The sequence below is a fragment of the Falco cherrug genome, chromosome 5, assembly GCF_023634085.1.
Source record: "Falco cherrug isolate bFalChe1 chromosome 5, bFalChe1.pri, whole genome shotgun sequence".
NCBI classification, from domain to species: domain Eukaryota; kingdom Metazoa; phylum Chordata; class Aves; order Falconiformes; family Falconidae; genus Falco; species Falco cherrug.
The window spans coordinates 34,173,580-34,188,224 of record NC_073701.1 but is presented as its reverse complement, the minus strand read 5'-3'; the positions used below and the strand labels follow the sequence as shown (position 1 = coordinate 34,188,224).

General features: G+C 50.7%; 1 protein-coding gene across 2 annotated transcripts; it reads left to right on the top strand.

Moving 5' to 3' along the window:
• Window positions 1–6,588: 6,588 nt before the first annotated feature.
• Window positions 6,589–14,421, top strand: EIF3D (eukaryotic translation initiation factor 3 subunit D). 2 transcript variants are annotated; one of them, XM_055712353.1, is made up of 15 exons: window positions 6,589–6,745; window positions 7,123–7,256; window positions 7,570–7,615; window positions 8,011–8,147; window positions 8,250–8,335; window positions 8,763–8,835; window positions 8,976–9,088; window positions 9,322–9,454; window positions 10,072–10,219; window positions 10,461–10,591; window positions 11,056–11,141; window positions 11,370–11,499; window positions 11,987–12,129; window positions 12,948–13,228; window positions 14,242–14,421. In XM_055712353.1, exons 2-15 carry the CDS (start codon window positions 7,134–7,136, stop codon window positions 14,253–14,255), a joined length of 1,644 nt encoding a protein of 547 aa, XP_055568328.1. In that variant the 5' UTR covers window positions 6,589–6,745; window positions 7,123–7,133; the 3' UTR covers window positions 14,256–14,421. The 2 variants fall into 2 exon arrangements, with proteins under 2 accessions (XP_055568328.1, XP_055568327.1); XM_055712352.1 differs by having other exon boundaries at window positions 8,973–9,088.
• The last annotated feature ends 224 nt before the right edge of the window (window positions 14,422–14,645 follow it).

The following is a 14,645-nucleotide window of genomic DNA, read 5'->3' as shown; positions in this document are numbered from 1 at the left end:
GAGACGCGGCAGTGGGACCCTCGCCCAGTAGTCCCACTGGTGCACAGACGTGGCGAGGGCCCACTTCCAGTCTGCCAGGGCTCCTCATGACCTGCTTCCCCTCATTCCCTCTTTCCTTCCAGCTGGAAAGCTCAGAGGGGCCACAACAACGTAACTCACCTGGACATGGGGGTTTGGCTCACTCCCACCTGCGACAGGCTCCAGCCAGCCCAGAGGCAGGTATGATTTTAAGTGGGGAAGGCAGACAACAAAGCTTTTACCCGGAGCTTGGTGTGGCCGTGAGGCTTGAGTCAGCATGTCCCAGCAAGCTGCCTGCCATCAGCAAGCCTCCCCATCTTTCCTCCCCTAAATTTTGCAGCGCCTCTTGTCTCCAGCTGGTGCGGGGCTAGTGATCATCCAGGAGTGTTTAGCAGGGAAATACTTCACGCATGCAGAAAACAGAGCGATCCCACAGAGCAGTTCCCAGGTCAGGGAGCCCCATGGCTGCCCCATGTCTCCTCCTGCCCTTGCTGCTCTCCCCCAAGGGCTTGGTGCTGCTTCTGGGCCCTTTTAGGGAGTGAGCAGTACAGGGAGGGTCCCTTCTCAGCCCCAGCCCCTTCCCATCCCCTCCTGCAGAGGCCACAGCAAAGCCTGAACCTGACCTTGGGAATCAGCTGCGACCTTGGGAAGTGCCTCATCCAGAAGGACAGGCTGCAGACAGAGAAGAGGAAAGGAAGAAAGACCTTGGGCTGCTGCAGTGGAAGCTTTCTGGAGCAAGGCTGAGAGTGCACATCCTTCCCAGCTGCCTCAGGCTGCCTGACACCCTATGGGGGACATACGCAGCATGGCTTTGCCGGAAGGGACAAAAGCGCCCTGATGACTCCTGCAAAGACAGAAGAGAGCAGATGGCACTGAAATCTGCTCAAGAGGAGAGGAAGGAATAGCCCCGAGGCTCTGCACTCCCTGTACCCCGACAGGCACATTTGTCCCCAGCCAAGCGTGTCAGCCAGACCCATCTTTGACTTACTGAGGGGCAGGGAAGGGGATGGCAACTGCAGGCTCGCGGGGCTCCTGCACGTCCCTTGCCACTATTGTCTTTAGCAGAGACTTTTCTGAGAGTCCCTGGGAGGGGAACAGCATGCTATACATAGGTAGCATCTGCATTCTGCTCCTTACTTTCTTGATAACTAGGTCTTGCACAAATGGGGTTCAATTCCCTAGCAGAAATCGCTTGAACTCTTTCTGCCTCTTGATGTCCTGTTAGACATCTTTGCCTGGCTGGCATAAACAGTAAGCCTTCCAGAGGAGGGACCAGTGAGGCAGGAGCATTTGCAGAGCACGTTTAGCCCCAGAAGATTCTGATTTTTCACTGAGGATAACTTAACACTGATGATGTTCAAGGAAATAACTGAGGGCGCTTCTGTGCTGGGCAAAAGCCCTTGTATAGGAAGCCTGTGTTGCCTGCGGTTCTGCTCACACACACTAGGATCCTTTTCAGGGCAGCGCTGAATATAACTCAGGCATTGCAGAACTGCAGGGCATGGAGCGGGGCTCCTGCAGCTGAAAAGCAAACTGCTAACTCAGTGGTGAGAAGGCACAGCATGCCTTGCACCCTCCATCACCCAGGGCCCTATCCTCTTGCCTGCTGTCGATCTGGCTGGATCTACACAGCATTTCCCAGATGCAGCAGCCGTGACCTGCTTCTGCCTCTGTTGACACAGTTCCCCATCACCAGGATAGCTTGTATCGCTAATGCATTTCTCCTCCAGTGAGGCAGGGAAATGTCTCTCCCTGTGCAGCATGGAGGTGTCAAGCTCCCACTGGGGAGGCTTACCAGGGTGGCCTGGAGGACAGCCACAGAGCAGGGACTTGTAGCTCAGCCTGCGGACTCCCAGGCTCATACCCCAGCCACTGCACCAGCCTTCCGCTCCTTCTGCAGGCTCAGAGCCAGTAGGGACACTGCCAGTGCCAGCTGCTCTAATTGAGCTTTGTAGAATAAACTTGTAGAATTAGCCTGTTGGCTGCCGGGTTAAAATCCAGCCCTGAGTGCAGATCAAAGGAGGCAATCTTGCTGACAGTTTGCAGGGAGACAGCTGGACCCAGGCTCCTTCTACAGCTCTGGAAAGGGCAGTGTTCAGCAGCGGAGGATGAGGACAGAGCATGATACGCGCTGCCTCTTCGCAATACATGTGGCCCAGGCCCTGATGGTCAACGCTACAGAAGCCTTGGGAGACATCTGACACTGGTGATAAATTTCTGGCTTATCCTGGTAGCATGGAAGATGCAGACAACACAAGGCCAGGCTCTGAGCCCAGCCTACAAAAGCAACATGGGAAGGCCTACCCTTGTCAGGTTTCTGTCTGTCCTTGAGGGCAAGACGGTATGGCCCAGCAGTCATAGGGAAAGCTCAGCATGACAGGAGGAGGAGGAGGGAGAAAGCTTGCAATGAAAACAGTCTCTGATACCAAGAATAATAAACTCAGCACATTCCCTGCATGGACCTTACTGTATGGACATGGCTGGTATGAACACATGCAGCAAATCTGCCAGGTGCCACCTGCTCCCAGCCCCACTAAATTGCACAGGCAGCAAATTAAAAAATCAAATTTGCAGCACGTGCACAGTAAAGTTGCTTTACAGTCATTTTTCCAGGGTTCCTGAAAATCCAGTCAAGCATTTCACCCCAAAAGTGGCAAGCAACTGCCACGCAAGGAGGGCAGGTTTATAGTTCAGCCTCCAGGGCACCCGGGAGAGGGATGAAGGCACTGGAAAGGAGGCCATGCATCGCAGCGAAGCACCTGGCCTGGGAGAACAGCGGGCTGAGAAGGCAGATAAAAGTGCAATGGAAAAGATGGGATGCAAAGAGGAAGGCCAGGGAAGGACGGAGGGCTTCCCAGCCTGTGAACCCTGGCTGCCCTGTGCCAGGAGCCCCAGTTCACTCACAGCCAAGGTCAGTTGCAAGGAGAGCCTAGGAGCCAGCAGTGCATTTTGCTGTTGTAAAGACAACAACGATGACTTCAGAAGAAGAGTCTGACCTGAAGAGGTGTGTAAACATCAGGCTTCTCCACAGTGAGAAGGCGTTAAGGCTAAAGACTATTTCCCTTGGTTTCTGGGTTTGTGAAGAAGCGTGGGGAAGTGGAGACTAAGCATATGGCACAGGCATACGGTGTGTTTGTTGTTTAGTGAGGAACAAAAAACCAGCTGGCTATTTTTGATGCATTTAGTATAAGAATGAGAAAAGGAACTACTGGAAAATAGTGGTTTAATGTGAACATTAGTCTTCCAATCCTCAGCTGCCTCTTTAAGTGGAAGTATAGTCATCCAAGCCAGAAAGCAATCCCTGTCTTAAGGCTTTCTGAGGCATAATCAGTCAAGGCAGATGTGATCTATTTTCTAGAAAAGGACCCTAACGGGCTGGGCGCTTCAACTTGCTTTCCTTCATTTAAACCTGGCAAACCTCTGGTAACAGTGCCCAAGCTGCACGTTGTCCCCGCTAAGCAGGAGGAGGCTGCTGCTCAATGCAGAGCCAGCTCAAATTGCAACAGCCCTCCAACAAGCCTCAAACTGTGCTGGAGGCTGATGGTGGTGAAGGTTTTGGTGCTGGAATGCCCAGGGTGCTGGAACAAGCCCTTTTTTTTTACAGATCTGCTAATACCAGCACACAGCCCAAAACCGGAGAAGTGGGAGACACGAACAGAAAACCAGATGGGAGCAATTTATCCTGGCTGTTCTTATGACCGTCTTCCAGGGAAGAGTGATTACCCTTATTAACTGATTAAGTGATTAATTAACTGATGAACTGAAATTATGGATCTAGGATCAAATGATTGCAAGAAAGTGTATTTTAAGTACTTTTCCGGGAAATGACATATCTCACGTGCCTTTAACGAAAGCTAGAGTAGAGGCTGGGTGGCGAACCATTTGCAGCCATGATGCTCAGGGTCAGCAAGACAGGACAAGAAGTGCAGGCAGTTGTGGGGCACTGGCTGCAGCATGGCATGGAACACAAGAGGTGCAGTGCCTGGTGTGAAGCAGAAAGTGAGACAGACCTGCTCCCTCCCCTCTTCTAGTAAATTTGACCTAAATGTGGCAGCAAGTCTCACCCACTTCAAGACTATTTTTTTTTCTCATAACCTTTCTTCCCTTTGATAAGAAACTAGAAGGTTATGTCTGTGCCCAAAGGAGCATATATCCCACGCTGCTCCCTCCTCTGACCCACACCTGTACCCAACTGTATCCCCAGTAAAGGTAGCTTGATGGGCTAAGCCTCAACTGCACATGATCTCTCATCTCTGGGAGACAGCAGCAGTGTTACATTCTCTTGTACACTCCTCACGCAGGCTCAGGAGCAGAGGTGAAGCCGTGGAAGGAAGGGATTTTCATTTATCAGTCTATTTGTCATTGCTTCTCTTCAATCATTCCTTAGTCCACTTTTTCCTTCAGAACTTTGTGCTTTTTTCTGAGCCCATTCAGCCCATTGCCCTGGCTCAGGCAGGGTGAAGGACAGGCACCGTGGGGTTTACCCGGAGCTGGGATTGCAAAGAGCCACTGCCAGAGACCCACAAGGCAGTTCCAACACTAATTATGTTTATCTCCAAAAAGGCTGCTTAGGTGAGACAGTTACAAATTGTATTTTATAAAGTGTATTTCTATAAGTGGATCTTTTTCGCTAGCAGGGAAAAGTGCTTTAATAATCCCACTTCTGATTAATGGCGGGGTGTCTTGGCAAAGCAAAGATTGCTGCAGCTTCGGTTCTTTCTCAAGGAGGAATTATAAGCGGTAAATAAAGAAGAAAACGCACATCTCTGCCTGGAAAATATTGATCTAGGCTCTTCTTAGCTAAAAGATACCCGGTAAAATTCTCTGAAGAGGAAGAGTTAGTTTTTAGCCTGTGTGCTGAACAGATCTGTAAACTGGATCCTGCTCTTTTTAGGGATAGAGGAAATTACAATCATTTTGGCATGTGAACATCAGAGATTTCATGATTTATTGCCCTCACTCCCTGAGAAGAAATACTATGCCAGTCACAGAGACAGGGATCTGAGGCACATGCTGTATTAAATCACTGGTTCATGGTCTCCTAGAGAGGCTGTAGGGCTGAATCCTAGCTTCCAGGCCTCCCCTCCAGGTCAAGGAAAACTATCAGGGACAACGAAAACCTTGAATACCTCATTGCAAATACAGCAAGGGCAACATGAATTCCAATTCTTCGCATATCTTTACCTCTCAAAGCCAAGTGCTTTGTAACAGCCTCTAAAACACAAAGTCAGTTTAATAATCATACAACCACAACCTGAGAAGTACTTGCTTTTCTATAAAACCATTGCATAGTTTGGGATACATTTTTATTTCAAGAGGCTGTGTGTAGGAGAAAATCAAGAAGCACAGAATTAAGTCGTTTCCTCTCCTGACACATGGCTTTATTGATACACTTCATGCCCAGAGCCCTGTAAGTCTGTTCTCTATCAAAGTCATAAATCTCTCACTTTATCTCATTCTATCTCCACTTTCATCTGTGAAAACAGAAATTTACCTACCAGACTTTACAGCTCTGTCTCACATCTATAGAGCAACCTGGCACAACCAGACTGGGACCGAATGCTAGTAGTTGAAATCTTAATTTGACTAAGCTGAAGATCAATATTCTCCCAATGCGTTGTTTTAGGACAGCTAATTTTAATTCAAGTTCTTCCAAAGGAGAAAAAAAAATACTAATCTTGAGATTGGGCAGTCCTTTGTGGGGCCATGAAGCCCAAGATATCTTCATGAGTAGAGGACAGCCAGGAGGCGGCAATCTGTTAAACCTACCCCACTGTGCTGCTACTGGGCGAGTCATTTACACCAAAACCATTCCCAACAGACATTCGCCTACCCTAGGCTTAAATACTTCTGCTAAGAGATGTTCTGTATTTCTAGTAAGTTTAATCATCATTACCGCTGGAGGAGATGTTTCTGACACCTTATCATTGCTTGTTTGAGCTGCAGGCCTTTCAGCAGACACAGAAAACAATGTTTTCTTCCTCTTTGTGACAGCTGGGTACAAACCAAATGGTTTTGTCATCTGTCACCCCCGGCTTTTCTGCTTAAAAGCCAAACCCAAGCTTTTTAATCAATAGGGTGAATTTACTGTCATTAATGTCACTCTCTTCCCTCTCCTACGCGTTTCTGTTATTAAGCAGCAATTAAGAGGGAGCGAAATTTCGGTAAATGATACTGTAGTGACAGAAGGCACAACAAAGCGGGAGAGGCAGAGCGGCCCGGGCGGGCACACCTCCCACGGGAGGCAGCTCCACGGCGTGCGGGGGCCCCCGCGCCCCCCGCTCCGCGCCAGCACCCCGCGGCCCGCAGCGCCGGCCACAGGCAGCTCCAGCGCCCCCGACCACGAACCCGGCCACGGAGGGAGCAGGAGACAGGGCCGCCACCCGCCGTCCCCCGCCGCCGCCGTCCCCCGCCGCCCGCCTCGGCCCAGCCCCAACGGATCGTAGAGACTCGCATCTGCCGGCCGCGCGCCGCGGCTTTTCTAGCCCGGCCCTCCAGCAGCTCTATGGCCTTGGCGTACTGCGTGCGCTAAGGGAGGCGCTTTACGGCAGCCGCGCTCGGCTCCTTCACGGTTGGGTGGGTGGTTTTTTTTAATTTTACGACAGCCCTGTCGCGCGGCGCTGACGCGGAAAGGAAGGGCCCGGGCTGCGCGCGGCCTCTTTCCTTCCCCGCCGCTGCCGCCGCCTCCGCCATCCGCTGCCATCGGGGCCGTGACGGGGCCGCGCAGGTGAGGGGGGCGCTGGGGCTGCCCTGGGACAGGCCTCCTGCCCTACCGACACCTTCCTGCCAGCATCGGGACCCCCGGCCCCGCCCCGGCGTTGCCACCGGTTCCGGTGGGGGCCGGGTCCCCGCCCCTACCCCGACACTTACAGTGACAGCGGCGATCGGGGGTCCCCGGCCCACCCCGGCCGCTCCGCTGGGTGCGGACCCGGCTGGCGAAGGCGGCTCCGCGCCCTCCGCTCCCCTCGCGGCCGCGCCGGGGCCTGCACCGGGACAAGGCCGCGGGCCCCCGTGCCCCACTGCCGCGGGCGTCGGGGCGGGCGCGGGGCTCGCCATGCGGCGGCCGAGGGTTTAGGGGTTATTCGTGGGTTTTCTCCCCTCTAGAAGTTTGAAAAATGGCGAAGTTTGTGACACCCGTGATCCAGGACAACCCCTCCGGCTGGGGCCCGTGCGCTGTGCCCGAGCAGTTCAGGGATATGCCCTATCAGCCCTTCAGTAAAGGAGACCGCCTGGGAAAGGTAACGCAGTCGTGCCATGGCATGTTGGGCTGCTGCTGAGCAAGCCCCGTGTGCCTTCTGGCACCCCACCCCTGCACACTGCCCCCGGTCTTACTACTGCGGTTGCTCTTCTGACACCCTTTGCAGCACATCCTAGCATGTAACACACTTGTGAACAGTCAGCAGGGCTGGCAGGCAGAGGCGGGAAGTGAAAGGATTAGTTCTGGACCATGCAGTGGTGTTTGCTGCTTGAAGTCCTGCATATATGAAGTCAGAGGTTGAGGAGGAGGATGCCTAACACTAACTTATTTTGACTGTTTATGCTTGTCCTTAGGTGGCTGATTGGACAGGAGCCACGTATCAGGATAAAAGATATACAAGTACGTGTTGTCTGATGGCTGCTCCTGTGGTTTGTTTCCTGCCGAGTTTTCTCCAAGTGGCGTTCCTGCTTTCATGTCTCACACCCTCTCTGGTGGTTGCCTGCACACCTCAGCAAGAGAGGCTTCTTAAATTAGGAAGCACGCGTCACCCAAGGGAGGGCTCTGTGGGGCTCTCCCTGTCCTTAGGGCTTACTCATTATTTTTGTGCTGCCTCATAACTGGGGCTTCTCAGGGAGGCTTGGAGGGGTGGGAAGCATGCTGGTGTAAGGCAGGAGTCCCTATTTGTGCATCAGACTTGGGTGAAGGCAGTTGGAGGGAATTCTGGGGGAAAATGGGCAAAGTGTCAGAGGGGTTTTCTAGAAGCTTGGTGTCAAGGTGCTTTGTTTTATTTCCAGACAAGTACTCGTCACAGTTTGGTGGTGGAAGTCAATATGCATATTTCCACGAGGAGGATGAGACAAGCTTCCAGCTGGTGGACACAGCACGAACACAGAAAACAGCATACCAGAGGAATCGTATGCGATTTGCACAGGTAGAATGTTTTCAGAAATGGGCCCAAAGGAGAGCTTCAGCAGCACAGAATTACGTTTGCAATGCAAATGTTTTGGTTTTTTCCTTTGTTTCATTTCTGCAGAGGAACCTTCGGAGAGACAAGGACCGTCGGAACATGCTGCAGTTCAGCATGCAGACACTGCCAAAGAGTGCCAAGCAGAAAGAGAGGTGAGGCTGCAAATGTGAACATACCATTAACTGGGTTGGACTGTGTGAACATACTGTTGATACATTTATGAAGTTACTGTGACAGAACCCACTAGGGTGAACAGTCACAGCCAAGAAGAATTTCAGGATATAGGAGAATTTTTGAATCGTATTTGAAAAGCAAACATGGTGTTTTAAAGCAGAGCTTACCCTTTCTTAAAACTTTGTTGCAGTCTTTAGAGATGAAAATACTTAAAGAGCCGCTCAGAGTAAAGAACAGAGCTTTTAATGCTTCAGGTATCTTGATGAGCAGACAGCTCAGCAAATGTTTCAGCAGCTTGATGCCTAAAAGTATTGCTCCTCTGGTGGTAATCTAGAAGCACAGGAACGGTTGTGGCATGTAGGAGTTAATTTCTCTTAATGGCTTTGCTCATATTTGTCATTTTAGAGATCGTTTGCGTCTACAAAAGAAGTTTCAGAAGCAGTTTGGAGTGAGGCAGAAATGGGACCAAAAGTCACAGGTAAACTAAGAAGCTTTCTGCCCGCTGCGATGATTTGGTTCTCTGGTGATGCTCACGGGGCCCCTCCTCTTGCACAAATCCTGATGTGCTGTGTCTCTGTTTCTCTCTCCCTATCTGTCCTCCCTCTGGCTGCACAGCAGAAGCCTCGTGACTCCTCAGTTGAAGTTCGCAGTGATTGGGAGGTGAAAGAAGAGATGGATTTCCCTCGGCTGATGAAGATGCGCTACCTGGAGGTGTCAGAGCCACAGGACATGTGAGTTCACAAAACAGCCATTTGCTTGCTTCCTGAACTGTTCAAAAATGAACACATTTTGGGAAAGCAGCAGGGCAAGGGTTTCCTGGCCTGGTCGCAATGTTCTTTCTCACTGAGGTACCAAAGCAGTGGGAGGTAATGGAACACCCAGCGGGCCCCTCAGTCCTGGGCAGTTCATGGGTGGTGTTACATGTAGTGGGTGTATCAATGTGGTGCTCCTCTTCCCTCTGCAGAGAGTGCTGTGGAGCTCTAGAGTACTATGACAAAGCCTTTGACCGCATTACAACAAGGAATGAGAAGCTACTGAGGAGCATTAAGCGCATCTTTCACACCGTCACTACTACTGATGACCCAGTTATCCGAAAGGTGTGTTTCCTGCTTTGTAAAACGCAGTAGTGTGTTTCTCAGTGCCTGCTGTTAGAGACCAGCTGTCACCGTCAGACCAAAGTTAAGAGAAGGGCAGAAGAATTCTGGATCCCTAAGCTTGCAAAGAAGCATTAGCTGGTATCGTTATTTTTCTTGGGTCCAAGGCAGAGCTAGAATAATGCAAAATGAGGAATACTGGCAAAGGAACAGCTGTAATTCTGGAAGGGCAAGCAGACCGGTACTTGAGATCTGTTGGGAGAGAAACTTCCATATAAGAGACCTGGTTCTTGAGGTTTCTGCTTTTGGAGATGGGGAAAGCTTGAACATTTTTCTGTGTGACCCAGTCGGCAATAAGGAGCCATGCCTTTTCCCAACAGAATTATTTCATAATGCGTTTCTTGCTTTTTCCTTGTTTGGGTGAGGGTGGGCCTGGATTTCTGGGTAGTACCAAATGTTTTGTCTAGCTGTTGGTGGTGTACCTACCAACCCAGCTTCCTCAGCCTAGGAGAAGATATTAATCATCTGATTTGCTAACACTTTTCATCCTGGTTGGGGAAGGGAAGGGGTGTCTGTTCTGGTTGCTGAAACACAGTTTTCTCCTCCTCCTGTGTCCATAGCTGGCCAAGACCCAAGGGAATGTGTTTGCCACAGATGCCATCCTGGCCACCCTGATGAGCTGCACTCGCTCAGTCTATTCCTGGGACATCATTGTCCAGAGAGTTGGATCCAAGCTTTTCTTTGACAAGAGGGATAATTCAGATTTTGGTGAGGAAAAGCCCTGAAAGAAATTTCTGTTACAGTAGCTAAAGGTTATGCTTTTTTGAGTTCATTCTGTGTCTCAGTGTCCAGACTGATACCCCTGGAACAAACTGATTGCTGCAGTACAGTTGCTGGCTACAAGGATAACTTCAGTATTGATTTGCTCCCGCTTGGGGCTGGAGACTCGCTGAAGCTGATGTATTTACTCCCCCCGAGTATAACCACTTGTGCCTGGTTTTCTTCCCAGACCTCCTGACAGTGAGTGAAACAGCCAACGAACCACCACAGGAAGAGGGCAACTCCTTTAATTCTCCACGCAACCTTGCCATGGAAGCTACCTACATCAATCATAATTTCTCCCAGCAGTGTCTGAGGATGGTAAGGTTGAGCAGTGTTGGCTAGTAGGGTCTGTGTTTCAGAGTCTTGAGACTTCGTTAAGGCTGCTATAATAATGCAGCACAGGAGTCGTTTAATTGACAGAGGTTATACACTGTTACACACTGATTTTCCTTTACTTTTGAAGGAGGTGGGATTACTTCTGGTGAGGAGTGTGACTCTGTTGTAGGAAGTTTTTCACCTTTTTTCCACAAAGAAGAACTCACACTCCCATCAGTGAAGCAAGCAGGTTTCTGAGTACACCTAGTAAAGCTGAAGTGCCAGTAGAAGTACTGCTTACAGGGAAGTGACTGATGTGAAGATGGGGCTTCTTATCTGTCTTAATATTTTAGCATTTTTCTATATAAGGAAAATAATCTACTGTTGCTATAAGAGAATATTTAACCCATAGGGGAGAGCTGCCACAGGATTTTTCTTCTGACATGCCCTTCTGTTTCCTTCTGCAGGGAAAGGAGAAATACAAGTTTCCCAACCCAAACCCCTTCGTGGAGGATGACATGGATAAAAACGAAGTAGCCTCTGTTGCATACAGGTATGTTGATCTCTGTCATGCCCGGGTTTGGCAAGGGGTCAGGATGTCAGCACGGTAACGGAAACAAAACAAGTTAGGAGTGTTAGTGATAGAAGCTTTACCATGAGAGGGACGCCTGGACATCCTCACAGTGAACAGATAAGAGGGAGAGAGGATTTTGCTGTGTGCCTGCATGGATCTGAAAGAGAGCAAGGGTCAGAAATAACCAGGTGGATTGTTTCTTGGCAGATACCGAAGGTGGAAGCTGGGAGATGATATAGATCTCATTGTCCGCTGTGAACATGATGGAGTAATGACGGGAGCAAATGGAGAAGTGTCGTTCATCAACATCAAAACACTGAACGAGTGGGATTCCAGGGTGAGGAAGAACGGGATCCCAAAGCTAGCTCTAACAGCTTCACTGCTGCCTGACATGCCAGGTACAGCAGGCAAAATGAGACAAACATCTGGTGGTGTTCCCTGGGTGGTTACGTTCCACTAAAGGAGTATAACTTTGGTGGACAAGCAGTGCTGATGGGATTCACCCCCAGATGTCAGGTAGCTGGTTTTGAACCCTCTTGTCCCCAGGTGCTGAGCACAGCAGCCAGCCTGTTCCCATGCTTCCCTAGTGAACTCTTCCCTCACAAACTTCCCTTCCTAACCAGTGCTGCAAATGTTGGCCAGTCCCTGCTGTTTGCGTTTCTCCCTTTCCAGTGCAAGGGCTTTCCCTGTAGGTTACTATTTGCATTCCCTCATACAGTACCATAAGGTAAACAGAAGAAACTACCTTATGTGATGTCAGGATGGCTGAAGAGATGAATGCTGCTGGCTTGTTAGGTTGACCCTAGTTCTGATTCTCCTGTCAGTATTGCAATGGAGTGGACTGGCGCCAGAAGCTTGACTCTCAGAGAGGAGCTGTGATTGCCACAGAGTTGAAAAACAACAGCTACAAATTGGCCCGCTGGACATGCTGTGCACTGCTGGCTGGATCAGAGTATCTTAAACTCGGGTAAGCCAGGGTTTCAACACCAAACTTCCTTTAGGTGAATTTTCCAGTATTTAAGTTGGTGTACATAAAATTGAACTATTTGTAGAATGAGTAATCATAAAATCACCACATGTTTTGAGTGGCCAAGAGGGGAAAGTTTGTGCTGAGTGCACGAGTCCTGGTGTAAGCCGCTTCCCCTCAGTGCGTGGCTGATGTGCCCCTGCTGTGACTGACCTAGTGAGACCTGACATGTGTGATGGGCAGGTGGCCTCTGCAGCTCTCAGCCTGTTTGCCAAGATTGTCAGCGAGGGAAATAAGTGCAGTGACTATGCTGTCTGTCAGGAATTTGATTGAGATCCTCAAGTGCTCTATTACTGAGAAATTGGACGGAGGGGAGGATTGTCACATCCCTGTTGGAACTGTTGGCTTAAAACCAGTTGAGTCTGTGCTGTGGATAACGAACAGGAGGTATTTGCTAACTCTGTTCTGGGGTTCTGCAATCCTAGGTTCCACACTCAGGTATGGGACTGATGCATTTGTATCTGTTTAATTGTAAACTCCCAGCTAATCATGCATTGCTTAATTTTTGTCTGTGGGACTAATTTTTCTGTATCTTTTGTACCATCTCATTTGATTTGAGGTGGTGGAAGGATTCCAGTTACATTACTGATTGACAGCATGTAGCCAGGAGATCCTCTTAGCTTTTAGTGTGGGAGTATTAGGGTTTTTCAGCCCAGAAAACAAAACTAAGATGATCATGCTGCTTTTCTTGGTGTCATTCTTCTGCTGGTTGAGTGTAATGTCCCGATGCCCCTCTGGTTTCTTCCTGCCCCTCCTAGGTATGTATCCCGTTACCATGTGAAGGACTCTGCCCGCCATGTGATCCTGGGCACCCAGCAGTTCAAGCCAAATGAGTTTGCCAGCCAGATTAACCTGAGCATAGAAAATGCCTGGGGCATTCTGCGATGCGTCATCGACATCTGCATGAAGCTGGATGAGGGGAAGTACCTCATTCTCAAGGACCCCAACAAGCAGGTGATACGGATCTACAGCTTGCCCGATGGCACCTTCAGCTCTGATGAAGATGAGGAGGATGAGGAGGAAGAAGAGGAGGAAGAAGGTTCGTAGCATACTTGGTGATTTATGCTTTTAATGTACTGGTCTGGATGAAAAGGGGTGACCTGTGAGAAAGACCAGATCTGAAGGGTGAGATCTGAGTTCAGCAAGGCTGAAGAATACATGGTCTTGAGGATGGGACTCGGTGGTGGAAGTGGTGAGAGTGATATTGGGAGTACTCAACCAGAAGCACACAGAACTTGAGAGCTGGAAATGCAGATGATGTGCCTTTGTGGATACAGAGCGAGGAATGATTTAACTGGGGGTGGGGTGGGGTAAGGCCCCAGGTCCAGAGCACCGACTGGGAAAGTGAAGCTTGCCAAGGAGCCCTTCATTCAGCAGCCGCAGGATTTGGGGGTGTGGGTGGGTGCTGATTCCTCTTGGTACCAGGATATTTTTTTAATGCAGTTTTAGAAATGGAAGTAACTATGGCACATTTAAAACACGTGGTGACCTAGCCTCATTGAGGTAGCTCAGTGAAGGCTTCTATAAAGTGACTGTTGAAGCTGACAGTCGCTGCCTGTGGGAGTACAACTGCTGTCCCTCCTTCGGTGCCTAAAACTGTCTGTGAACCCTGACACGTGATCTGAATGCACTCTTGTCAACAACGGGAAACCATTTCACCTAAAGCTTTTGTTTCAGTGATACGGAAAATGTCTTCTAGCTTTACCCTCTTTTTCCTCCCTGACCCCCCCCACCCCACCCCCTTCCCTTTATTTTGTTAGACGGTAAACTTAACCTGGCTGCTCTGGTCTTTTATTATAGAAATTTCAGGTCGCTGTGTAATTTGCTCAGGAATGTAAGTTGTGTAATTCCAAATGACGCATGTGTGGCCTGGGCTGATGTAGGGGGTGCGGGAGGGGGGTGACAGGGACACTGAGGTGCGGTGATTGTCCCTGAAGTGGGATATTCTGCTTCTTTGTGGCATTTCCTTGGCAGAAGGGGTGTATGTGGGGGGCTGTGTGCCAGCCTTTCGCCAGCTCCATATGCTCCATGACTGTTTCTCTTCTCTTTCAGAGGAAGAGAGCTGAAGCCCGCGGCCAGCTCGGGGGGCCTGGGGCCCAGGCAGTGTGTCCCCCCGGCGCCCTCTCCCCGATGCTGCTGGAGGGGTGGGCGGCAGCTGCACCCTGGCGCCCGGCTGCTCCGCGGATACACCACCCGGGGTGGGAGCGGAATAAAGCTGCTGTTGCTCAGTGACGCCGTGTTGCGTGTGCCTGGGGCCGGGGAAGGGGGTGTCACCGACGGGGCGGGCGGGCCGGGGCGGTACCGGCGGGCCCCGGGGCGGGGCGGGGCGGCTGGCGGGCCGCGCTCCCGCCCGCGGCTGCCCCTTTAAACGCCCCTCCCCGCCCCCGGACACGTGGTGCGCGCGCGGCGGCGCCATGGTGCCAGCGGCGGGAAGCGGCGGTGTCACGTGACGCGCC

Excerpts from the sequence above, each read along its gene's own strand:
- EIF3D (XM_055712352.1), top strand. The coding sequence starts at position 7,134 with ATGGCGAAGTTTGTGACACCCGTGATCCAGGACAACCCCTCCGGCTGG. Across the intron at positions 7,257-7,569 it reads AAGGAGACCGCCTGGGAAAG|GTGGCTGATTGGACAGGAGC; the intron begins GTAACGCAGTCG and ends GCTTGTCCTTAG. Across the intron at positions 9,089-9,321 it reads GTGTCAGAGCCACAGGACAT|AGAGTGCTGTGGAGCTCTAG; the intron begins GTGAGTTCACAA and ends TTCCCTCTGCAG.